The 18,265-nt window shown below is 40.4% G+C and overlaps 1 protein-coding gene across 1 annotated transcript in view; it reads right to left on the reverse strand.

The window, feature by feature from the left end:
- Positions 1–10,928: 10,928 nt before the first annotated feature.
- pskh1 (protein serine kinase H1) overlaps positions 10,929–18,265 on the reverse strand; it is a 56,466-nt gene continuing 49,129 nt past the window's right edge. The window contains exon 3 of the mRNA XM_067997820.1: positions 10,929–18,039. Coding sequence (XP_067853921.1) covers positions 17,722–18,039 — 318 coding nt within the window. The 3' untranslated portion in view covers positions 10,929–17,721. The remainder of the gene's footprint in view (positions 18,040–18,265) is intronic.

An 18,265-nucleotide genomic window follows, 5' to 3' on the forward strand; every position in this document is an offset into this window, starting at 1 on the left:
TACTCAAATCACAGCTTGTGGGTGCCTGGCAGTCTTCCTCTGCCTTCTTCCGTGTCGCTGTCTCCGGTTTAGAGTCTTTGAGCTGGAGTGCAAGTTAGAGACACTCTGACACGAGGGAGAGAAGGAGGTTCTGCAGACACTGGTCCTGACCAACAGGTACGAAGTACTTGATACCTGTGAGGATAAGGATAAAGGCTATACAGAGAAGATGCCCAAAATGCTAACCCTTGTACCGTGGCGCATGAGGCAGTCCAAGGTGGGGAGGATCAGAACAGAAAGGTTGTAGTCATAGGGAATTCTATAATCGGGGGATGGATGGCATCCTCTGCAGTCACGACCGAGAGTCCAGGAGGATGTGTGGCCTAATTGGTGCAAGGGTAAACGACATCTCGGAGCAACTGGAGAGGAACTTGGAAAGGGAGGGGGAGGATTCCGTGGTCGTGGTTCATGTTGGCACCAATCACATAAGGAAGAACGAGGAGGTCCTGCTAAGGGAATATCAGAAACTAGGAACAAAATTAAAAAGCAGGACCTCACAGGAGGTAATCTCAGATTTACTACACGAGCCACGTGCTAAGTGGCATAGGGATAAGTAGATCAGAAAGGTGAATGCGTGGCTGAAGAAGTGGTGTGCGAAAGAGGGGTTCCATTTCATGGGACACTGGTACCAGGACTGGGACAGGAAGGATCTGTACCGCTGGGACGGGCTCCACCTGAATCAAAATGGTTTTCACGGGATGAGAATGGGACTAGGGAAAATAAATTGGAAACATTTTCTGAAACAAAGAAATAGAACAGCAGTGGGAAACAATTAAAACGGTGATCAATAGAGTCCAGGAGAAATATATCCCACTAAAAAGCAAGAACAAACTAGCCAGTAATGATACAACATGGATGAATAAAGAAATAAGGGCAAAATTGAAACTAAAGAAAAAGGCATTAACTAAGTACGTAGACAACAAAGGAGAGGATGACAAAAGGGAATATGAAAAGGTTAGGAAAGAAGTTTAAAAAAAACAATTAGGAAGGCAAAGAGAAACTATGAAATTAAATTATCAAGGAATATAAAAAGAAATAGTAAAGTATTCTACAGACACATAAACAACAAAAGAAAAATTAGGATAGGGATAGGGCCACACGATAAACTCACAGGTAATGACAGCGAAATGGCAGAAATATTAAATAATGACTTTGCCTCAGAATTTACCAGGGAGACTAACATGGTGGGCATGATATTAGAAGAAATCAAAAAAGATATAAAGACATTTAAGATAGGAAGGGGGTGGGGGGGAGATAATTGATAAACTGATCAACTTAGAGAGGATAAAACTCCTGGTCTGGATGAATTACATCCGTGCACATGAAAAGAAGTTAGGGAAGAGATAGCAGAGGCACTATTACATATATATAAAAATTCAGTAGAAAAGGGAATAGTGCCAGAAGACTGGTGGACAGCTAATGTGATTCCTATATTTAAAAAAGGAGGTAGAACCAGTCCAGGGAACTATAGACCAATTAGCTTAATGTCAGTGGTAGGAAAGGTAATGGAATCCTTACTCAAAGATGTAATAGAAAACATCTAGAAACCAAAAATATAATTAAGAATAGTCAGCATGGATTTCAAAAGAAAAGGTCATGCTTGACCAACCTTATTGAATTCTTTGAAGAAGTAACAGAAAGGGTACAGAAGAGTAATGCAGTAGATGTAATGTATTTGGATTTTCAAAAGGCCTTCAATAAGGTACCTCATTGTAGACTCATGACTAAAGTGGAGTCAGGGGACAAGTAGCAGAATGGATAGCAAGCTGGCTACAAAACAGAAAACAGAGGGTAGGGGTTAAAGGTAGTTACTCAGACTGGCAAAAAGTGGGAGTGGCATTCCACAAGGATCGGTGCTGGAAACATTGTTGTTCACCATTTACTTAAACGATTTGGACTCAGGATTTGGAAGTACAATTTCAAAATTTGCGGATGACACGAAATTGGGGGGTATAGTTAATACCGAGGAGGACTGCGACAAAATACAGGAAGACATTAATAAACTTGCAGAATGGGTGTGTAATTGGCAAATGAATATAGATAAGTGAGGTATTACATTTTGGTGGGAAGATTAAGGGGGCCACATACTTTTTTTAAATTCATTCACGGGATGTGGGCGGCGCTGGCGAGGCCAGCATTTATTGCCCATCCCTAATTGCCCTCGAGAAGGTGGTGGTGAGCCGCCTTCTTGAACCGCTGCAGTCCATGTGGTGACGGTTCTCCCACAGTGCTGTTAGGAAGGGAGTTCCAGGATTTTGACCCAGCGACAATGAAGGAACGGCGATATATTTCCAAGTCGGGATGGTGTGTGACTTGGAGGGGAACGTGCAGGTGGTGTTGTTCCCATGTGCCTGCTGCTCTTGTCCTTCTAGATGGTAGAGGTCGCGGGTTTGGGAGGTGCTGTCGAAGAAGCCATGGCGAGTTGCTGCAGTGCATCCTGTGGATGGTGCACACTGCAGCCACAGTGCGCCGGTGGTGAAGGGAGTGAATGTTTAGGGTGGTGGATGGGGTTCCAATCAAGCGGGCTGCTTTATCTTGGATGGTGTCGAGCTTCTTGAGTGTTGTTGGAGCTGCACTCATCCAGGCAAGTGGAGAGTATTCCATCACACTCCTGACTTGTGCCTTGTAGATGGTGGAAAGGCTTTGGGGAATCAGGAGGTGAGTCACTCGCCGCAGAATACCCAGCCTCTGACCTGCTCTCGTAGCCACAGTATTTATATGGCTGGTCCAGTTAAGTTTCTGGTCAATGGTGACCCCCAGGATATTGATGGTGGGGGATTCAGCGATGGTAATGCCGTTGAATATCAAAGGGAGGTGGTTAGACTCTCTCTTGTTGGAGATGGTCATTGCCTGGCACTTATCTGGCGCAAATGTTACTTGCCACTTATGAGCCCAAGCCTGGATGTTGTCCAGGTCTTGCTGCATGCGGGCTCGGACTGCTTCATTATTTGAGGGGTTGCGAATGGAACTGAACACTGTGCAGTCATCAGCGAACATCCCCATTTCTGACCTTATGATGGAGGGAAGGTCATTGATGAAGCAGCTGAAGATGGTTGGGCCTAGGACACTGCCCTGAGGAACTCCTGCAGCAATGTCCTGAGGCTGAGATGATTGGCCTCCAACAACCACGACCATCTTCCTTTGTGCTAGGTATGACTCCATCCACTGCTTGGATAGTTGAGGAGACTAGCTAAGGGGAAGCTAGATAAACACATGAGGGAGAAAGGAATAGAAAGCTATGCTGATAGGTTTAGATGAAGTAGGAAGGGAGGAGGCTCGTGTAGAGCATAAACACTGGCATGGACCTGTTGGGCCAAATGGCCTGTTTCTGTGTTGTACATTCTATGTAATTGTAGTATTTTTGTGAATTAGCATTCATCTCAATGAATTCAGTGAGATGGATTCCTGGGAATAAGAGAGTTGTCCTATGAGGAGAGATTGAGTAGAATGGGCCTATACTCACTGGAGTTTAGATGAATGAGAGGTGATCTCATTGAAACATGTAAGATTTTGAGGGGGCTTGACAGAGCAGATGCCGAGATGCTTCTTCCCCTGGCTGGAGAATCTAGAATCAGAGACATAGTCTCAGGATAAGGGGTTGGCCATTTAGGACTGAGATGAGGAGGAATTTCTTCACTCAGAGGGTTGTGAATCTTTGAATTCTCTACCCCAGAGGGCTGTGGACGCTCAGTTATTGAGTATATTCAAGGCTGAGATCGATAGATTTTTGGACTCTAAGGGAATCAAGAGATATGGGGATCGGGCAGGAAAGTGGAGTTGAGGTTGAAGATCAGCCATAATCTTATTGAATGGCGGAGCAGGCTCGGGGGGCCGTATGGCCTACTCCTGCTCATATTGTGTTCTGATGTAGTGCCGTTCAGAACACATTCGGTCATTTTGCTAGTATGTGCTGTGCTATGCTATTACCAGCCCAACTCCCTTCCTAAATGCTACTGTCCAGTTGCACTTGCTTAAATTACTTTGTTACCATCAAATCTGTAGTGTAAAGTACATCTCCATCAGATTTTTTGAAGCATTTTCTCTCCTTTCTTGCCACACGCTGTAAAGACAAGACCTGCTTCCAGGTCTTCACGAGCAGGTTCGCTAATAAGTCTGAGATCGATTTTCCCTTTTTCTCTGAGAAGTGCCTGGCTCCTGATCACTACATTCTCTGACCACGTGGAGATCACCTAGTATATATAAGTTAGTTCTCCAAATGACTTCTAAAGCTGCATGCATAGTAACAGTAGTTTATTTCCCTCCTCTTCTACAGCAACCTAACACTTGAATTCTTATCATTCTACTGGATTCAGCTTCTTCTGGGGCATTTAAATTGCATTTTATATCATACAACTTGTTCCACTTGAAATGCATTAAAGATCAATTATACTTGTTTGCTTTTTCAATCTAATCAATAATAGGTTTCCACTGTATTTATCATGCAATAGCACCCTGAGAAATTAGTATTAAATACCTTCCTCCACTTTCATAAATTACTGTTCGTACTTGGAAAATGGTTTCCATCCCAGTTATAAGTGGGAAGAGAGAAAAAGCCAAGAGCAGCACTTTTGTTTGGCTTGGGGGGGGGGGGGGGGGGGGAAGAGTCAGGGGAAGAGGGGATGCATGGAAATGTCTGAGAGCAGCACTTGGAAGGATGAAGGAGTGGCGGGAGAAAGAGATAGGTGAGCACTCTGGGGAAGGGGTGGGAGATTCACTTGCACTATTGCATTTATTTTCTAACATTTCCAACATGGCTGGTGTGGTCGATTATAGATACTGGCTTCCTGTAGGTAAACATACATCAGCAAGAGGCAGACTCACTTCTCCACCCACTGAGAAAATGAGAAACAAGACATTGATACAGTAAAGATTCTCTACAGTTTTGGCAACAATAATTATACGGTAGTGTGTATTACTTGGTGGAGAGATTACAGATGAGGTCAAAATAGTTGAAGTACACTGATTAATCCACTTCTATGTATTCTCCAGTAATTGAGTCATCTCAAAAGCACTTTTAAAACTCCAGCTTTCTAATCAGGGTATGTTCTAAATTGCTTTTAGTCTCAAGGTAACCTCATTGTTCACATAATAGAGAAATATATGTAGCATGTCTGGTAATGTGCTCTTGGTAGGTCTTTAAATTACATAAATGAAAAGAAATGGGAGTTTTGAAGCATTTTAATTCTGCAATTTATGGAAATAATGTTATAATTACCATATTTTAGAGGTCTGTTCGCACATTAAGTTAATGCAAGTTGTTTTTAATGCTATTTTTTTAAAATAAGTAATTGAAAATTTTAGCTGGGAAGCAGAATACAAAGTTTATTCCTGAGCCTTCAACTCACTACACGGTGCATGTTTCATCCTGTGATGGTATCAAGCAGGGATCAACTGCTTTGGTAAAAAAAAAAATCAGACAAAATCTCCCACAGCAGCAGAGGCCAAGAGCAAGTCACTACAACTAGAGAATGGTACACAGTCTCAGAATGGAGTGGGGGAATGGAGAGTAATTTTAAAAAATGCTTTGCATGAGGAACAGTTAATAGGTTACAAAAGAGTGCAAATTAGCTGCTTTTCATTATTCAGAAATGTAGAAACGTTGAACCAAGTAAAAGAAAAAGACTTGCATTTATACAGCACTTTTCACCACCTCAGGACGTCCCAAAGTGCTTTACAGACAATTAAGTATTTTTTTTGGAAGTGTAGTCACTATTGTAATTCTGTGTTAAAGTTAAGCTGACAGGATTTCAGTCCAATACAATTGATTACAGCAGTTTATTGTACCATACTGAATGACTCAAAAATACAAAGGTGTCATACCTCAATAAATCAGAAGATGTCACTCAAATTCCATCTTTCATTGCCTACCTGAAGTCTTTTGCAAAACATAAAATTCCAATTATCATTTGTTCATTACAGTAGATTTTTTTTGAAAATTATTGTTCAAGTAATTGTAGCAAAGAAAGTTAGTGGGAAGTTTATCCGGAGAAGTTAGGAAACCTGGGGAGTGAATTAATGTCAGTGGTCAACGCTGCAGAACTCACATTTAAGTTGCAATGGTGGGCATCATCACCGGTACGTGCTTCATGCTGGCTCTCTTGAACCCATCAGCACTCACTGTTTAAGAAAGATTTTAAAGCTTACATTAAAAAAAACATTTAAAGTTAATGCCAATTATGTGCAATGGGTGAATCTTTTAAAGGAGCCCTGATAGGGATCTCCTTCCAGCCAGCTCTTCAAAGCAGAGTATTGGTAGGGGTGGGGGTGGGCGCAGGAAGAGAGGGTACCAAATGTGCTCATTATAACTCAACCACTAAAAGCTTTGTTTAAAAACACTGGATATCATACACATTAGTACACATTTTGGGTCAGTTGTGCTGACCCAAGCAGCTTATACAAAAACATGACCAAGTGACTTGATGGGATGGACATAGGTAGCAGCTGGAAGTGCAATTACACAAGCTCCATGTGTTCACATTTTCCACATCTGAAGAGATGGATTCAATGCCACCCCGTGGGTAGATTCAAGAACATGCTCAGTTTACAATTTTTCCCTGCATTTTTGGGATGATTCAGTGCGAGATCCAGTGAACAGGCCGGACAGGTTGCACCTCAACAAAGCTGGAACCAATGTCCTAGCGGGGAGGTTCACTGGTGCTGTGGGAGAGGTTTAAACTAATTTGGCAGGGGATGGGCACCAGGACGTAGCATTGGAAAGGAGAAACAAGGTGCACAAATGATTGGGAGACACAGATAGCAATAGAATAAGAAATAGTACAGTATTAGATGGGATCAGACTAGAGAGAACACAAGAAGGTCTAAGATAGGTTTACAGTGCATGTGTGTAAACACACGAAGCGTAGTAAATAAGGTTGGTGAGCTGCAGGCACAAATAGTCACATGAGAATATGATGTCGTGGCAATAACGGAGACTTGGCTCAAAAAAGGGCAGGATTGAGTACTAAATACAAGGTGTTCAGGAAAGATAGGGAAGGAAAGAAAGCTGGTGGGGGGGGTGGGTGGCAGTATTGATTAAGGAGAATATTGCAGTGCTGGAGAGACAGGATGTTCTGGAAGGGTCAAGGACAGAATCTATTTGGTTAGAGTTAGGAAACAATAGAGGTGCCAGTACACTACTGGGTTATTCTATAAGCCGCCAACTAGTGGGGAAGATATAGAGGAGCAAATTTGCAGGGAAATTACAGAGGTGCAAGAGCCTTAGAGTAGTGATAATGGGGGACTTCAACTATCCTAATATAGACCAGGATAGTACTAGAGTAAAGGGCAGAGAGGGGGAAGAATTTCTGAAGTGTGTTCAGAACCTTCTTGATCAATACTTTTCCAGACCTACAAGGAAGGAGGCATTGCTAGATCTGGTTCTGGGGAATGAGGTGGGTCAAGTGGAGCAGGTGTCAGCGGGGGAACATTTAGGGAACAGTGATCATGGTATCATAAGGTTCAGATTAGCTATGGAAAAGGGCAAGGAGCACTTGAGTAAAAATGCTTAATTGGAGGGGGGTGAATTTCAGAGGGTTGAGAATGGATCTAGCCTGGGTAAATTGGAATTAAAGATTGGCAGGCAAAACTGTAATCGAACAATGGGCGGCCTTTAAAGAGAAGATGGTTCAGGTACAGTCTAGGAACATTCCCACATGGAGGAAAGGAAGGGCAGCTAAAGCCAGAGCTCCCTGGATGACGAAAGCAGGAGTAAGATGAAGCAGAGAAAGGGGGCGTATGACAGATGTCAGGTTGATAATACAAGTGAGGGCCAGGCTGAATATAGAAAGTTCAGAGGGGAAGTGAAAAAGAAAATAAGAGGGGCAAAGAAAGATTGAGAATAGACTGGCAACTAACATAAAAGGGAATCCAAAAGTCTCCTATAGGCACATAAATAGTATACAGGTTGTAAGAGGATGGGTGGGGCCGATTAGGGACCAAAAAGGAGATCTACGTGTGGAGGCAGAAGGCATGGCTGAGGTACTAAATGAGTACTTTGCTTCTGTCCTTACCAAAGAAGAATGTAAGGAGTCTTACAACACCAGGTTATAGTCCAACAGCTTTATTTAAAATCACAAGCTTTCGGAGGCTTCCTCCTTCGTCAGGTGACGAAGGAGAAAGCCTCCGAAAGATTGTGATTTTAAATAAAGCTGTTGGACTATAACCTGGTGTTGTAAGACTCCTTACATTTGTCCACCCCAGTCCATCACCGTCATCTCCACATCATGACCAAAGAAGATGCTGCCCAAGTCTCGGTAAAAGAGGAGGTAGTTGAGATACTGCATGGGCTAAAAATTGATAAAGGAGGTACTGGAAAGGTTGGCTGTACTTAAAGTAGATATGTCACCTGGTCCGGATGGGATGCATCCTAGGTTGCTGGGGGAGGTAAGGGTTAGGGGTCAATCACCCTTAGATACACGGGTGGTGCCAATGGACTGGACAATTGCAAATGTTACACCCTTGTTCAAAAAAGGGTGTAAGGATAAACCCAGCAACTACAAGCCAGTCAGTTTAACCTCGGTGGTGGGGGAACTTTTAGAAACGATAATCTGGAACAAAATTAACAGTCACTTGGACAAGTGTGGATTAATTAAGAAAAGCCAGCATGGATTTGTTAAAGGCAAGTGGTGTTTAACTAACTTGATTGAGTTTTTTGAGGAGGTAACAGAGAGGGTTGTTGAGGGCAATGCGGTTGAAGTGGTGTATATGGACTTCCAAAAGGTGTTTGATAAGGTGCCACATAATAGGCTTGTCAGCAAGTTGAAGCCCATGGAATAAAAGGGGCAGTGGGAGCATGGATACGAAATTGGCTCAGTGACAGGAAACAGAGTAGTGGTGAACGGTTGTTTTTCAGACTGGAGAAAGGTATACAGTGATGTTGCCCAGGGGTCGGTACTAGGACCACTGCTTTTCATGATATATATATTAATGAGTTGGACTTGGGTGTACAGGGCACAATTTCAAAATTTGCAGATGACACAAAACTTGGAAGTGTAGTGAATAGTGAGGAGGATAGTGATAGACTTCAAGGGGACATAGTCAGGCTGGTGGAATGGGTGGACAAGTGGCAGATGAAATTTAACGCAGAGAAGTGCGAAGTGATACATTTTGGTACGAAGAACGAGGAGAGGCAATATAAACTAAACGGTACAATTCTAAAGGGGGTGCAGGAACAGAGAGACCTGGGGGTATATGAACACAAATCGTTGAAGGTGGCAGGACACATTGAGAAAGTGGTTAAAAAAGCATACAGGATCCTGGGATTTATAGAGGCAGAGTGTAGAAAAGCAAGAAAGTTATGATGAACCTTTATAAAACACTGGTTCAGCCACAACTGGAGTATTGTGTCCAATTCTGGGCAACGCACTTTAGGAAAGATGTGAAGGCCTTAGAGGGGGTGCAGAAAAGATTTAATGGAATGGTTCCAGGGATGAAGGACTTCAGTTACATGGATAGACTGGAGAAGCTGGGGGGTTCTCCTTAGAGCAGAGAAGGTTGAAAGGAGATTTGATAGAGGTGTTCAAAATCATGAGGGGTCCAGACAGAGAAGATAGAGAGAAACTGTTTCCATTGGCGAAGGGTCAAGAACCAGAGGACATAGATTTAAGGTGATTGGCAAAAGAACCAAAGGCGACATGAAGAAAAACTTTATGCAGCGAGTGGTTACGATCTGGAATGCACTGCCTGAGTGGGTGGTGGAGGCAGATTCAATCATGGCTTTCAAAAGGGAATTGGAGAAGTCCTTGAAGGGAAAAAATCTGCAGGGCTACGTGGAAAGGGCGGGGGAGTGGGACGAGCTGGATTGCTCTTGCAGAAAGCCAGCACAGGCTCATCGGGCCAAATGGCCTCCTTCTGTGCCATTCTATGATTCCATGTTCTCCACCCCCACCCCCCCCCCCACTCCACCCACCATATGGAGGTAGAAATGTTCTTAGAGTACTTGGATTTGCGCTTTTTATTTACACGAAGGATCAAGCTTTACTTTAAAATCGATACTTTGCTCAAGAGACTTTCTGTCCAGCAAACCAGTCATGATTTTTTGCTCAGTCACTTCCAGGAAGTGCACATGGTCAGCACACACTAGAGGCAGGTGCCAATTAATGGAAAGGTTGCATGAGATCCCAATGGAGATCTAACAGCTTGATGTCAGAGTTTTTCATCAAGGTAAATCTAGCTGGTACTGGCAATGCAAGAATGCAAGATGCAGCACAGGAGGCAGCCATTCGGTCTAGAGCTAGCGGTCTTAGCTCTTTGAAAGAGCTATCCAATTAGTCCACTCCCCTGCTCTTTCCCCATAACCCTGTAAATGTTTCCCCTTCCAAGTATTTATCCAATTCCCTTTTGAGAGTTACTATTTAATCTGCTTTCACCACCCTTTCAGGCAGTGCATTCCAGATCATAACTCACTGCGTTAAAAAATTCTAATCTCCTCTGGTTCTTTTGCCATTTAGAACATATTTTGGCACATCTTGCAACATTGATTACCAAAACATTTACAGAACCTCAGCAAAAGGCCCATTGGCCTATCCTAAGTGCAAAAGATACCGATTAAATGGATACCAGCACATTTTCATGAGCATGGACAACAACAGTCAAGGCTGCTGCCAATAATAGGAGCCAGAAAACTCAATGTGGCTGCAAACAGGGGTTTATGTATGACTGGAATGGGGAAGAGCACTTGAAGGCCTCACAAAGTGCAAAGCTCTTTAAGAAACAGTGTCTCTCCCTCCCCCACCCTCTTAGTACATAGTTGAATGAATGTGCAAGAATGTTCGAATCCAGTCTGCCTTACCCAGTAGTATTAAAAAGGGTCATTAAGTGTGCACAGACTTAATTTTACAACATTTAAGACAGACAACTCAGATGAGTAGGACTCTCTTTTTAATGGACAAATAAGGAGAAATATACATAAAAGTTTACTACACAGTAAATCCCAGGATAAATATACCACAAAAAAGGATAAAGTGAATGAAAACTTCACTTTATTGTAATACCATGGAAACATTTACGATCACATACAAATTAAGCAGACTGAATACATAAAATAAATAATTTCTATAAAATCTCTAACTTTTGAGTTACAGATTAATGTTCAACAAAAATGATCTACAAATGATAATCATATATACTGACATTTTTATAAACAGCAACTGATGGAGGAACAACAAAAGGCAATAAAACTGAACACAATACTTTCTAAAACAGCACATCCAAGAAAATTCTCGTGAACCAGCAAGAGGTTGAATTTGGTAAAAGACATTATAGGGAGGCACGTCAAGATCGCCTACAGAATATACCATACTGCAAAGCTGTAACATTTGGTCCCAGTGGTAGACAAAGCTGCCTTTATTATTTTTACAATATATAAAAAATGGGCCACTTTAAATTAGCACTTTGTAAAGAATATTCCATTTGCACTGAAATGCTTTGGGGATCCAATATAGATGTGTGTGGCGACACTGTGAAACATAATTAACAAGAGCATAAGTCACAAGTGTAACAAGTTAATCTGCAGTCATTCACGCAGATTAACTTGTTACACAGCGACAGAAAGGCAATAATCACATCCCTGGCTCTTTATTAGCACAGCAGTAATTAACTTTTGAACTGCTCACCTCCCACTCCCATTGCTGTTTGCTCGAAGCGGAAACAACAGTCTACAGTATTTACCATACAATCTTCTTTCACAAGCTTATTTTTATAATATTTTATGTTCTGGAACACTATTACAGTTGAGGAAAACATCAAAGCATACAAACAGCGCAATGATTTCATCTTAATAAATGGTCCAGATTAATCTAGTGCAAAGAAAATGCTCTAGTGTTTCTACAGGTTAGAAGAACCTACAGCAATAAATTCTCAACAGATCCATTCATCTGAAAAGGCAATAGAAGTTTACACGTACACAGGATTAACCAGATCTAGGGAAAAATCCCAAGTTTCATTTCACATTCACGTTTTATAGTTCAAGTAAGGTACATTGTTGCATGCAGTGTGTCACTAGGATTTCAGTAAAGCATACTGGTGGGCATGACAAATTTTGATCCCATCTCCACTTAAACTGTACAATAATCAATTCTGTTCTTCCAAATGTGGTTGTGTCTGGAGAATGCACTTTGAGCTTTATAACAGTAGGAATTACTGATGACGGATGGGCATCAATTAAGTGTACTGCACAACATTAAAGCATATTGCCTCGTGTATTTTTTCCACTAATACCAATTTGCTAAATAAGCCTTGCGACAACACTGACTGCATTACTGTTTTTTTTATTATGGATAATTTTTAAAAACTTGAATAGGAAAAAGGCACCAATACCAACACAGTTTGAAGGAATTCGTACTGGATTTCTTGGATATCACTGATACAAATGAAAATAGTTGATATACAATAATTGTGAAAAATAAATTACAAATTTTTTGAATAGATCCAGTTAAGGATATTTTTGGCAAATAAAATAATGGTTCTGTGCAATTCTTAGATTTTTTAATTCTCAATGTACAGGAGCTAGGTGTGAAGTTTATCATTTAAATCAGCAAATGTTGGAACCTGTTGAAAAAACAGGTACACACTTTGCCGACAATATTTTGGTTTTTAACCACATTTGCAGAGTAGAAAAGCAAGTAGGTGAATTTATTAACTGGTTTAAAAATTAAAAGGCAAAAGATATGAAATTTGATTCTGTATAAATTAACAGTAATTCAAATAAAACTCAAAACAGTATCAGCAAATATAATGGATGTAAAACAAATTAATTCATTCTAATTCATGAAGCATTCGTCTTGACAGATCTGGTTTCTTTTTTTAAAAAAGGAAATTTAAAAGGGAGGAAATTAAGTAATTGGAGAAATTCCACAACTTTAAATTCCTACTCAACATTCATTTCCCTGATTTTTTTTTCATGAATATTGAAACTTGTTAAATGATCTAGTGAACAATTAAATCATCCAAAAGATTCTATATGTAGTTCAGACAGGAAAAAAGATACTGAATCAATAATATTCTATTCAACAATATTCTGGAGCAAAGAGGCTTCTTAATAAAGACAAAATAGTAGCAATTACAGAGCCAGTTTCATCAGTGGTATAATAAACCCAACATTCCTTTGGAATCTGGTACATGAATTTTATTAAGTGACATTTTTTGTATTATTGGCTCTTAATTCACAGCACTTACGTAGCATGTTACATAACATTAGGTGCAAATTAATTAAACTTGGATAAAATCTAATTTCCTTTTACGTATAATACATAAAATGAACATTTTCATGAGAATTCTTGTACTGTCAACCTAGAAATCCAGAAATTAACCACTATTGTGAACTTTGCCAATAGTGAAATAATCCTGCTCTTGGAGTTTTGGTCTATATTCAAGCATATCACGGAGGAGGAAGATGTTTGGAATAAATGCACATCTCTACTTACAATTTTCAGGCACAACGTGCTTATACACAGAATTAAATGTGTGAAGGTCAGTTAGTAAAAAGGTAACAAGCTTAAGCTATGACAGAAACCACAACGACCATTCTTCTTTCATTAAAGCGCACACTAAGGAGTACAATTTCAGCAGATGGACAGAATTGCGCTTGTCCCATTTCACTTGGTGATAATACAATGAAGGGGAAATTGTACAAAGTTAATATATTGCACTCAACATACATTGGATGGCACGAGACAACCTTTTTTTTTGAAACAGTGTGCACTTTGAGAATTGCCTGTTAAAATGCGTTAAGTTTGCACTGCATCCCGTGCCTTTACATTTTTGTTTCTGCCCACAAAGTCTCAAATTAACATTAGTTCTACATTGGTCAATACTTGGATCTTGATATATTTCAACAGCAGCAATGAAATACCAAAATTATTCACCCCATACAAATACTAATGGTGACAAGATATAGAAATCAGTTATATTTTAATCTTTGCCCTACTTAGCAGAGCTCAGTATAGGCAGAACAATACAATGAATACAACAAGCTATGTTTTCAGCTATTCAATTTATTACTGTAATTGCATGAAATGACTTCAGTTGGATGCACCTGTGTCAGCTGCAGTCAGAGAAAGCTTCACTTCAACATCAATATTATATGAAGTGACATGTTTGCCCCAATTTACTTGCGTTTAGGCTACATTAGGAGAAGCGGTCTGTAAAATGCACACTGTCCAATTCAGACCTGCGAATTCCTAACCACATACCATAAACAACATCCTTTTACAGTAACCCACACTGCTTACAGTTCAGTTTAGTATAGTCAGAAAATGGCCATTAGTAACTCCTGCAGCCAAACATTGACAATGTAAAGTCCTATCTGCTTATAGTATAGATCGTTTGGTAAATGTAAAGAAAAGCAGCAGAAATCAAGGCTGTTGAGAATTTTACAACATGGCTGAGTATAGTAGGGAACTGGATTTTTTTTTAACAGCATTTTTGAGGCATCTTGCCAAACTTCCTCTACACTCAACAATTCTACAAGCAGCCAGACTTTATGTTCATTTACAAGATTTCGAACTGACTAAAGAAATTCTTAACAATGTTAGGTCTCCAAAGAAAAATGGGTTTCCATGGTAAAGAATAACAACTCAAAGAACTGGTTACATTACAGACACAATAAAATACAAACCACTAACAGGTAGGAGCTCAGAATTACTTTTGCATATCCACACTGGTCCACTAAATCTAACATTCTGTAGTGAAAAGTATTTTCATTGCCTTGCCGCTGCCAGTTTAATTATATTGATAGCACAAGTAGTAGTTGGAGAGAGTTTTAAATGTTTGTTACATTTGGGAAAATTAAGACAGTACTGGTTTCGGTAAGTACCTACCACGATGTAGCTATTACTGGTGGCAGATTACTCAGGTACCACATTTCTTTTGAGAGGTCACAGAGTACTGTTTTCATTTATGTAGCTATTGATGGGATTGTCACACTTGTGCTTATGTTCGAAGTTATAAATTAAGGTCAGGGTGACTACATGTCTTGCCATAACTAGCTCCACACATATACCCCACAATGTCTTCTAATAATAGCAACAAATTCGCCTTTCTCACCCCCTCATAAAAAAAGACGACTAGTTTTAGAAGACAATTGTAGCAGGTTTACAAAAATGAATGGTTTTTAGAAGTCATTTGAAATATATTTAAGAGGATTACTGCCACTTTGAACATTCAATATTGGCAAATGACAATACTGCACCATGATAAATACTAGACAATAAGCAAAAAGGTAATTGCCCAAACATACAAAAAAATGTGAGCAGAAGTTATTCTTAAACTAAACACAAATATATCAGAACATATTAAGGACCCCGTGTTACAAATACACTTTATCCATCTTCAACTACCAGTGCCATTTGGAGGAAAAAAAGACTGCAAGCAAAATGTTCCTTCACTGACTACAAATGGATGAAATTACATCTTGAGTTGTACTGTTTTGATGTGGAAGAGCAATGGCGTTTTTCTTTAAATATTTTCAAATTATATTGATATCAAACTTTTTCAACGACAACTTGCATTTATAATGCACCTTTAATGTGGAAAAACTTCCCATGGTACTTTACAGAAGAGTAATCAGACAAGAACGGACACTGAGTCAATCATAGAACCTTATAGCACAGAAGGAGGCCATTCGGCCAATCGTGCCTTTGCTGGCTCGTTGAAAGAGCTATCTAATTGGTCCCATTCCCCTGCTCTTCCCCCATTGTCCTATGAATTTTTCCCTTTCAAGTATCTATCCAATTTGCTTTTGAAAGTTACTGCTTCCACCACCCTTTTAGGCAGTGCATTTAAGATCATAACAACTCAATGCGTAAAAGAAACTGTCTTCAACTCGCCCTTAAAGGTGAGGCAGGCAAAGGCAGAGCGGTTTGGGAAGGGCATTTCAGAGCGTGGGGCCTAGACAACTGAAGGCATGACTGCCAATGGTGGGGCGAAATGAGGGGGGCTGCACAAAAGGCCAGAGTCAGAGCAATGTAGAGTTTGGGATGGATGGGAGATTTGCAGGGCTGGAGGAGATTAGAGAGATAGGGAAAGGGGTCAAGAAGGGATTTAAACAGGAGGATGATCATTTTACATTGGAGGGGTTAGGGGACCGGCAGCCAACGTGGGTTAGCAAGGATAGGTGTGAAAGGGGAACAGGACCTGGTGTGGGAATGCTAAAAGAAGCATAAATCTGCAAAATGACACTTAGGTCCCTGTGTCAGAGACAAATGCTTCACTATTGTAAGGCAAAGTGCAAACTAATACACATGGAGTCACAGGACAAATGACCCCCCTTCAAAACGCCTCATATTCAGGGTGGACACTGGTCTGCACCTGCAGCTCCCTCACCTGGAAAATGTCTTATGTTGGCTCTAATGCCATTGGGAAGGAAAGAACTATGCTAGCTGGAGAGTGACAAATTGAAGAGCGAGTCACCCTGGACTGATGTTGTACGTATACTACAAGTTGACTTGAGCAACTGAGGCCTGGGAACAAGTCACCTGCCCATCCTGGAAAATAAATACGGTTTTAAAACAGAAATTAAAATAAGGTTGAAAGAAGCTATGGGTTCGTTCAGAGGTTATTGCTTGCATACTTTTAGTACAGTAGCATCTCACCATAACATATCGCTCCTTCATATAGTAACACAGTCTCTCTTCTTCCACCCCAAGCCCCCCTCCCTCACCATGGATCCCATTTAATTAAATTGGGCAAATTTGGAAATAGACTAATTCTGCTTCTATTTGTAGTTGTTTTAGGCACACTTATTTAGGACACATCTACTAACTAAATTCATCGTCATTTAATTGGCCGTGCAGATCTAGATTAAGAAACAAAGGTAACATTGAAGTGCACATAAAGTTAGTGTATGCAGAGGTTATTTGATTTTTGAATTTCTAGGCTATAGTGGCTCATTGAACAATTTATATGCAGTCCTAAAAAACCTGAAAGGAAACTCAGGCGTTTCAGTGTTGATTGCGAAAGCAAGATGTGCACCTGTAAAGAGTGTTTAAAAACTACAAAAAATACAAGTTTGTAAAATGCTTCCTTTGTATCTATTCCTGATGCACCTAAATCAAACTTATGACATTTCGGCAAGAGATTACGTTTCCATTATGCACATTTGTTGTGTCAGAAACTTTCATTTATGACTTGGATGAATGCAAATACTGTAAAGTTTTTTTTTGCAAGATGGGAGTCAACTTTACCAGATCACTATATTGAGAAATAATGTACATGGAGAAGACAGCAACACAATTACCAACACAAGCTTATAAAACTGGAGTTAACCGGAAGTTATGAAATGTAACCAGAAAATTGAGATTTGACATATCTATCCCTTTTCAGATCAATTTCAGATATGCTAATCTAAGTTTACTCTTTTAAATGGCCCCATGTACAGTACATTTAATCATTGACATTTAGCTAATTTAATTGGAAAAAAGTCTCATTGGCTCAAAATTTTCCACCATAATTTGGGACATTGGTTAGCATTTAGACTTTTTTTTCTGAGGGTTAGCAGTGAAAGTCGTGGGATCATTTGGAAATGAGATCGGATGGATCTTTTTAAATTGGCAGAAAGTGGTTCGTGTAAACTCTCCATGTTACCAGTTCACTGAATCCACAATGGTCAACATGTTTTAGAGAGTTACATGAAAGGAAAGTGCACAGTGGAAGGCAACATCGTGTAAAAATGCTCCAAGCCCTTTTTCAGGCCTCGTACTGCTGTTGGTACCGTAAATTAAGCTCTCGCAGTTCCCGCTCTCGTACTCTCCGCGACTTGTTGGACTTCGTAGACCTACTGGATCTCGTGGACTGGGCTGACTTGGTGCTTTGGCATCGAGAGGAGGCTCTCTTCAAAAGGTTCTGAGAGATAGAACGATGCAGGTTCTTCATAGAGGAGGAGGCTGCCATGCTTACTATCCAAGGGTGTTTCAAGGCTTGGCCCACAGTCAGCCTCTCACTGGGATCCACAGTAAGCAGTCGGTCTATAAAATCCTTGGCTAGGTTTGAAACACTGGGCCATGGCTAAAAACAGAATAAATAAAAACAAATCATTACAACTGCAGATTAAGTTTTGAGATCACCCACCTCACAATATACCAAAGTCTGACAAATCACTAAAGTTATATTAGCATATTCACCTCTATAAAATGAAAATTTAAAAAGTGTGAATTGTGAGGGGAGCGCGGCAGGGCGCGCAAAGAACGGCGAACCCAAGGTTTATGCAGTTGGATGAATCCACAATAAAGAA

This window comes from Heptranchias perlo, chromosome 16 (genome assembly GCF_035084215.1).
Source record: "Heptranchias perlo isolate sHepPer1 chromosome 16, sHepPer1.hap1, whole genome shotgun sequence".
NCBI lineage: Eukaryota > Metazoa > Chordata > Chondrichthyes > Hexanchiformes > Hexanchidae > Heptranchias > Heptranchias perlo.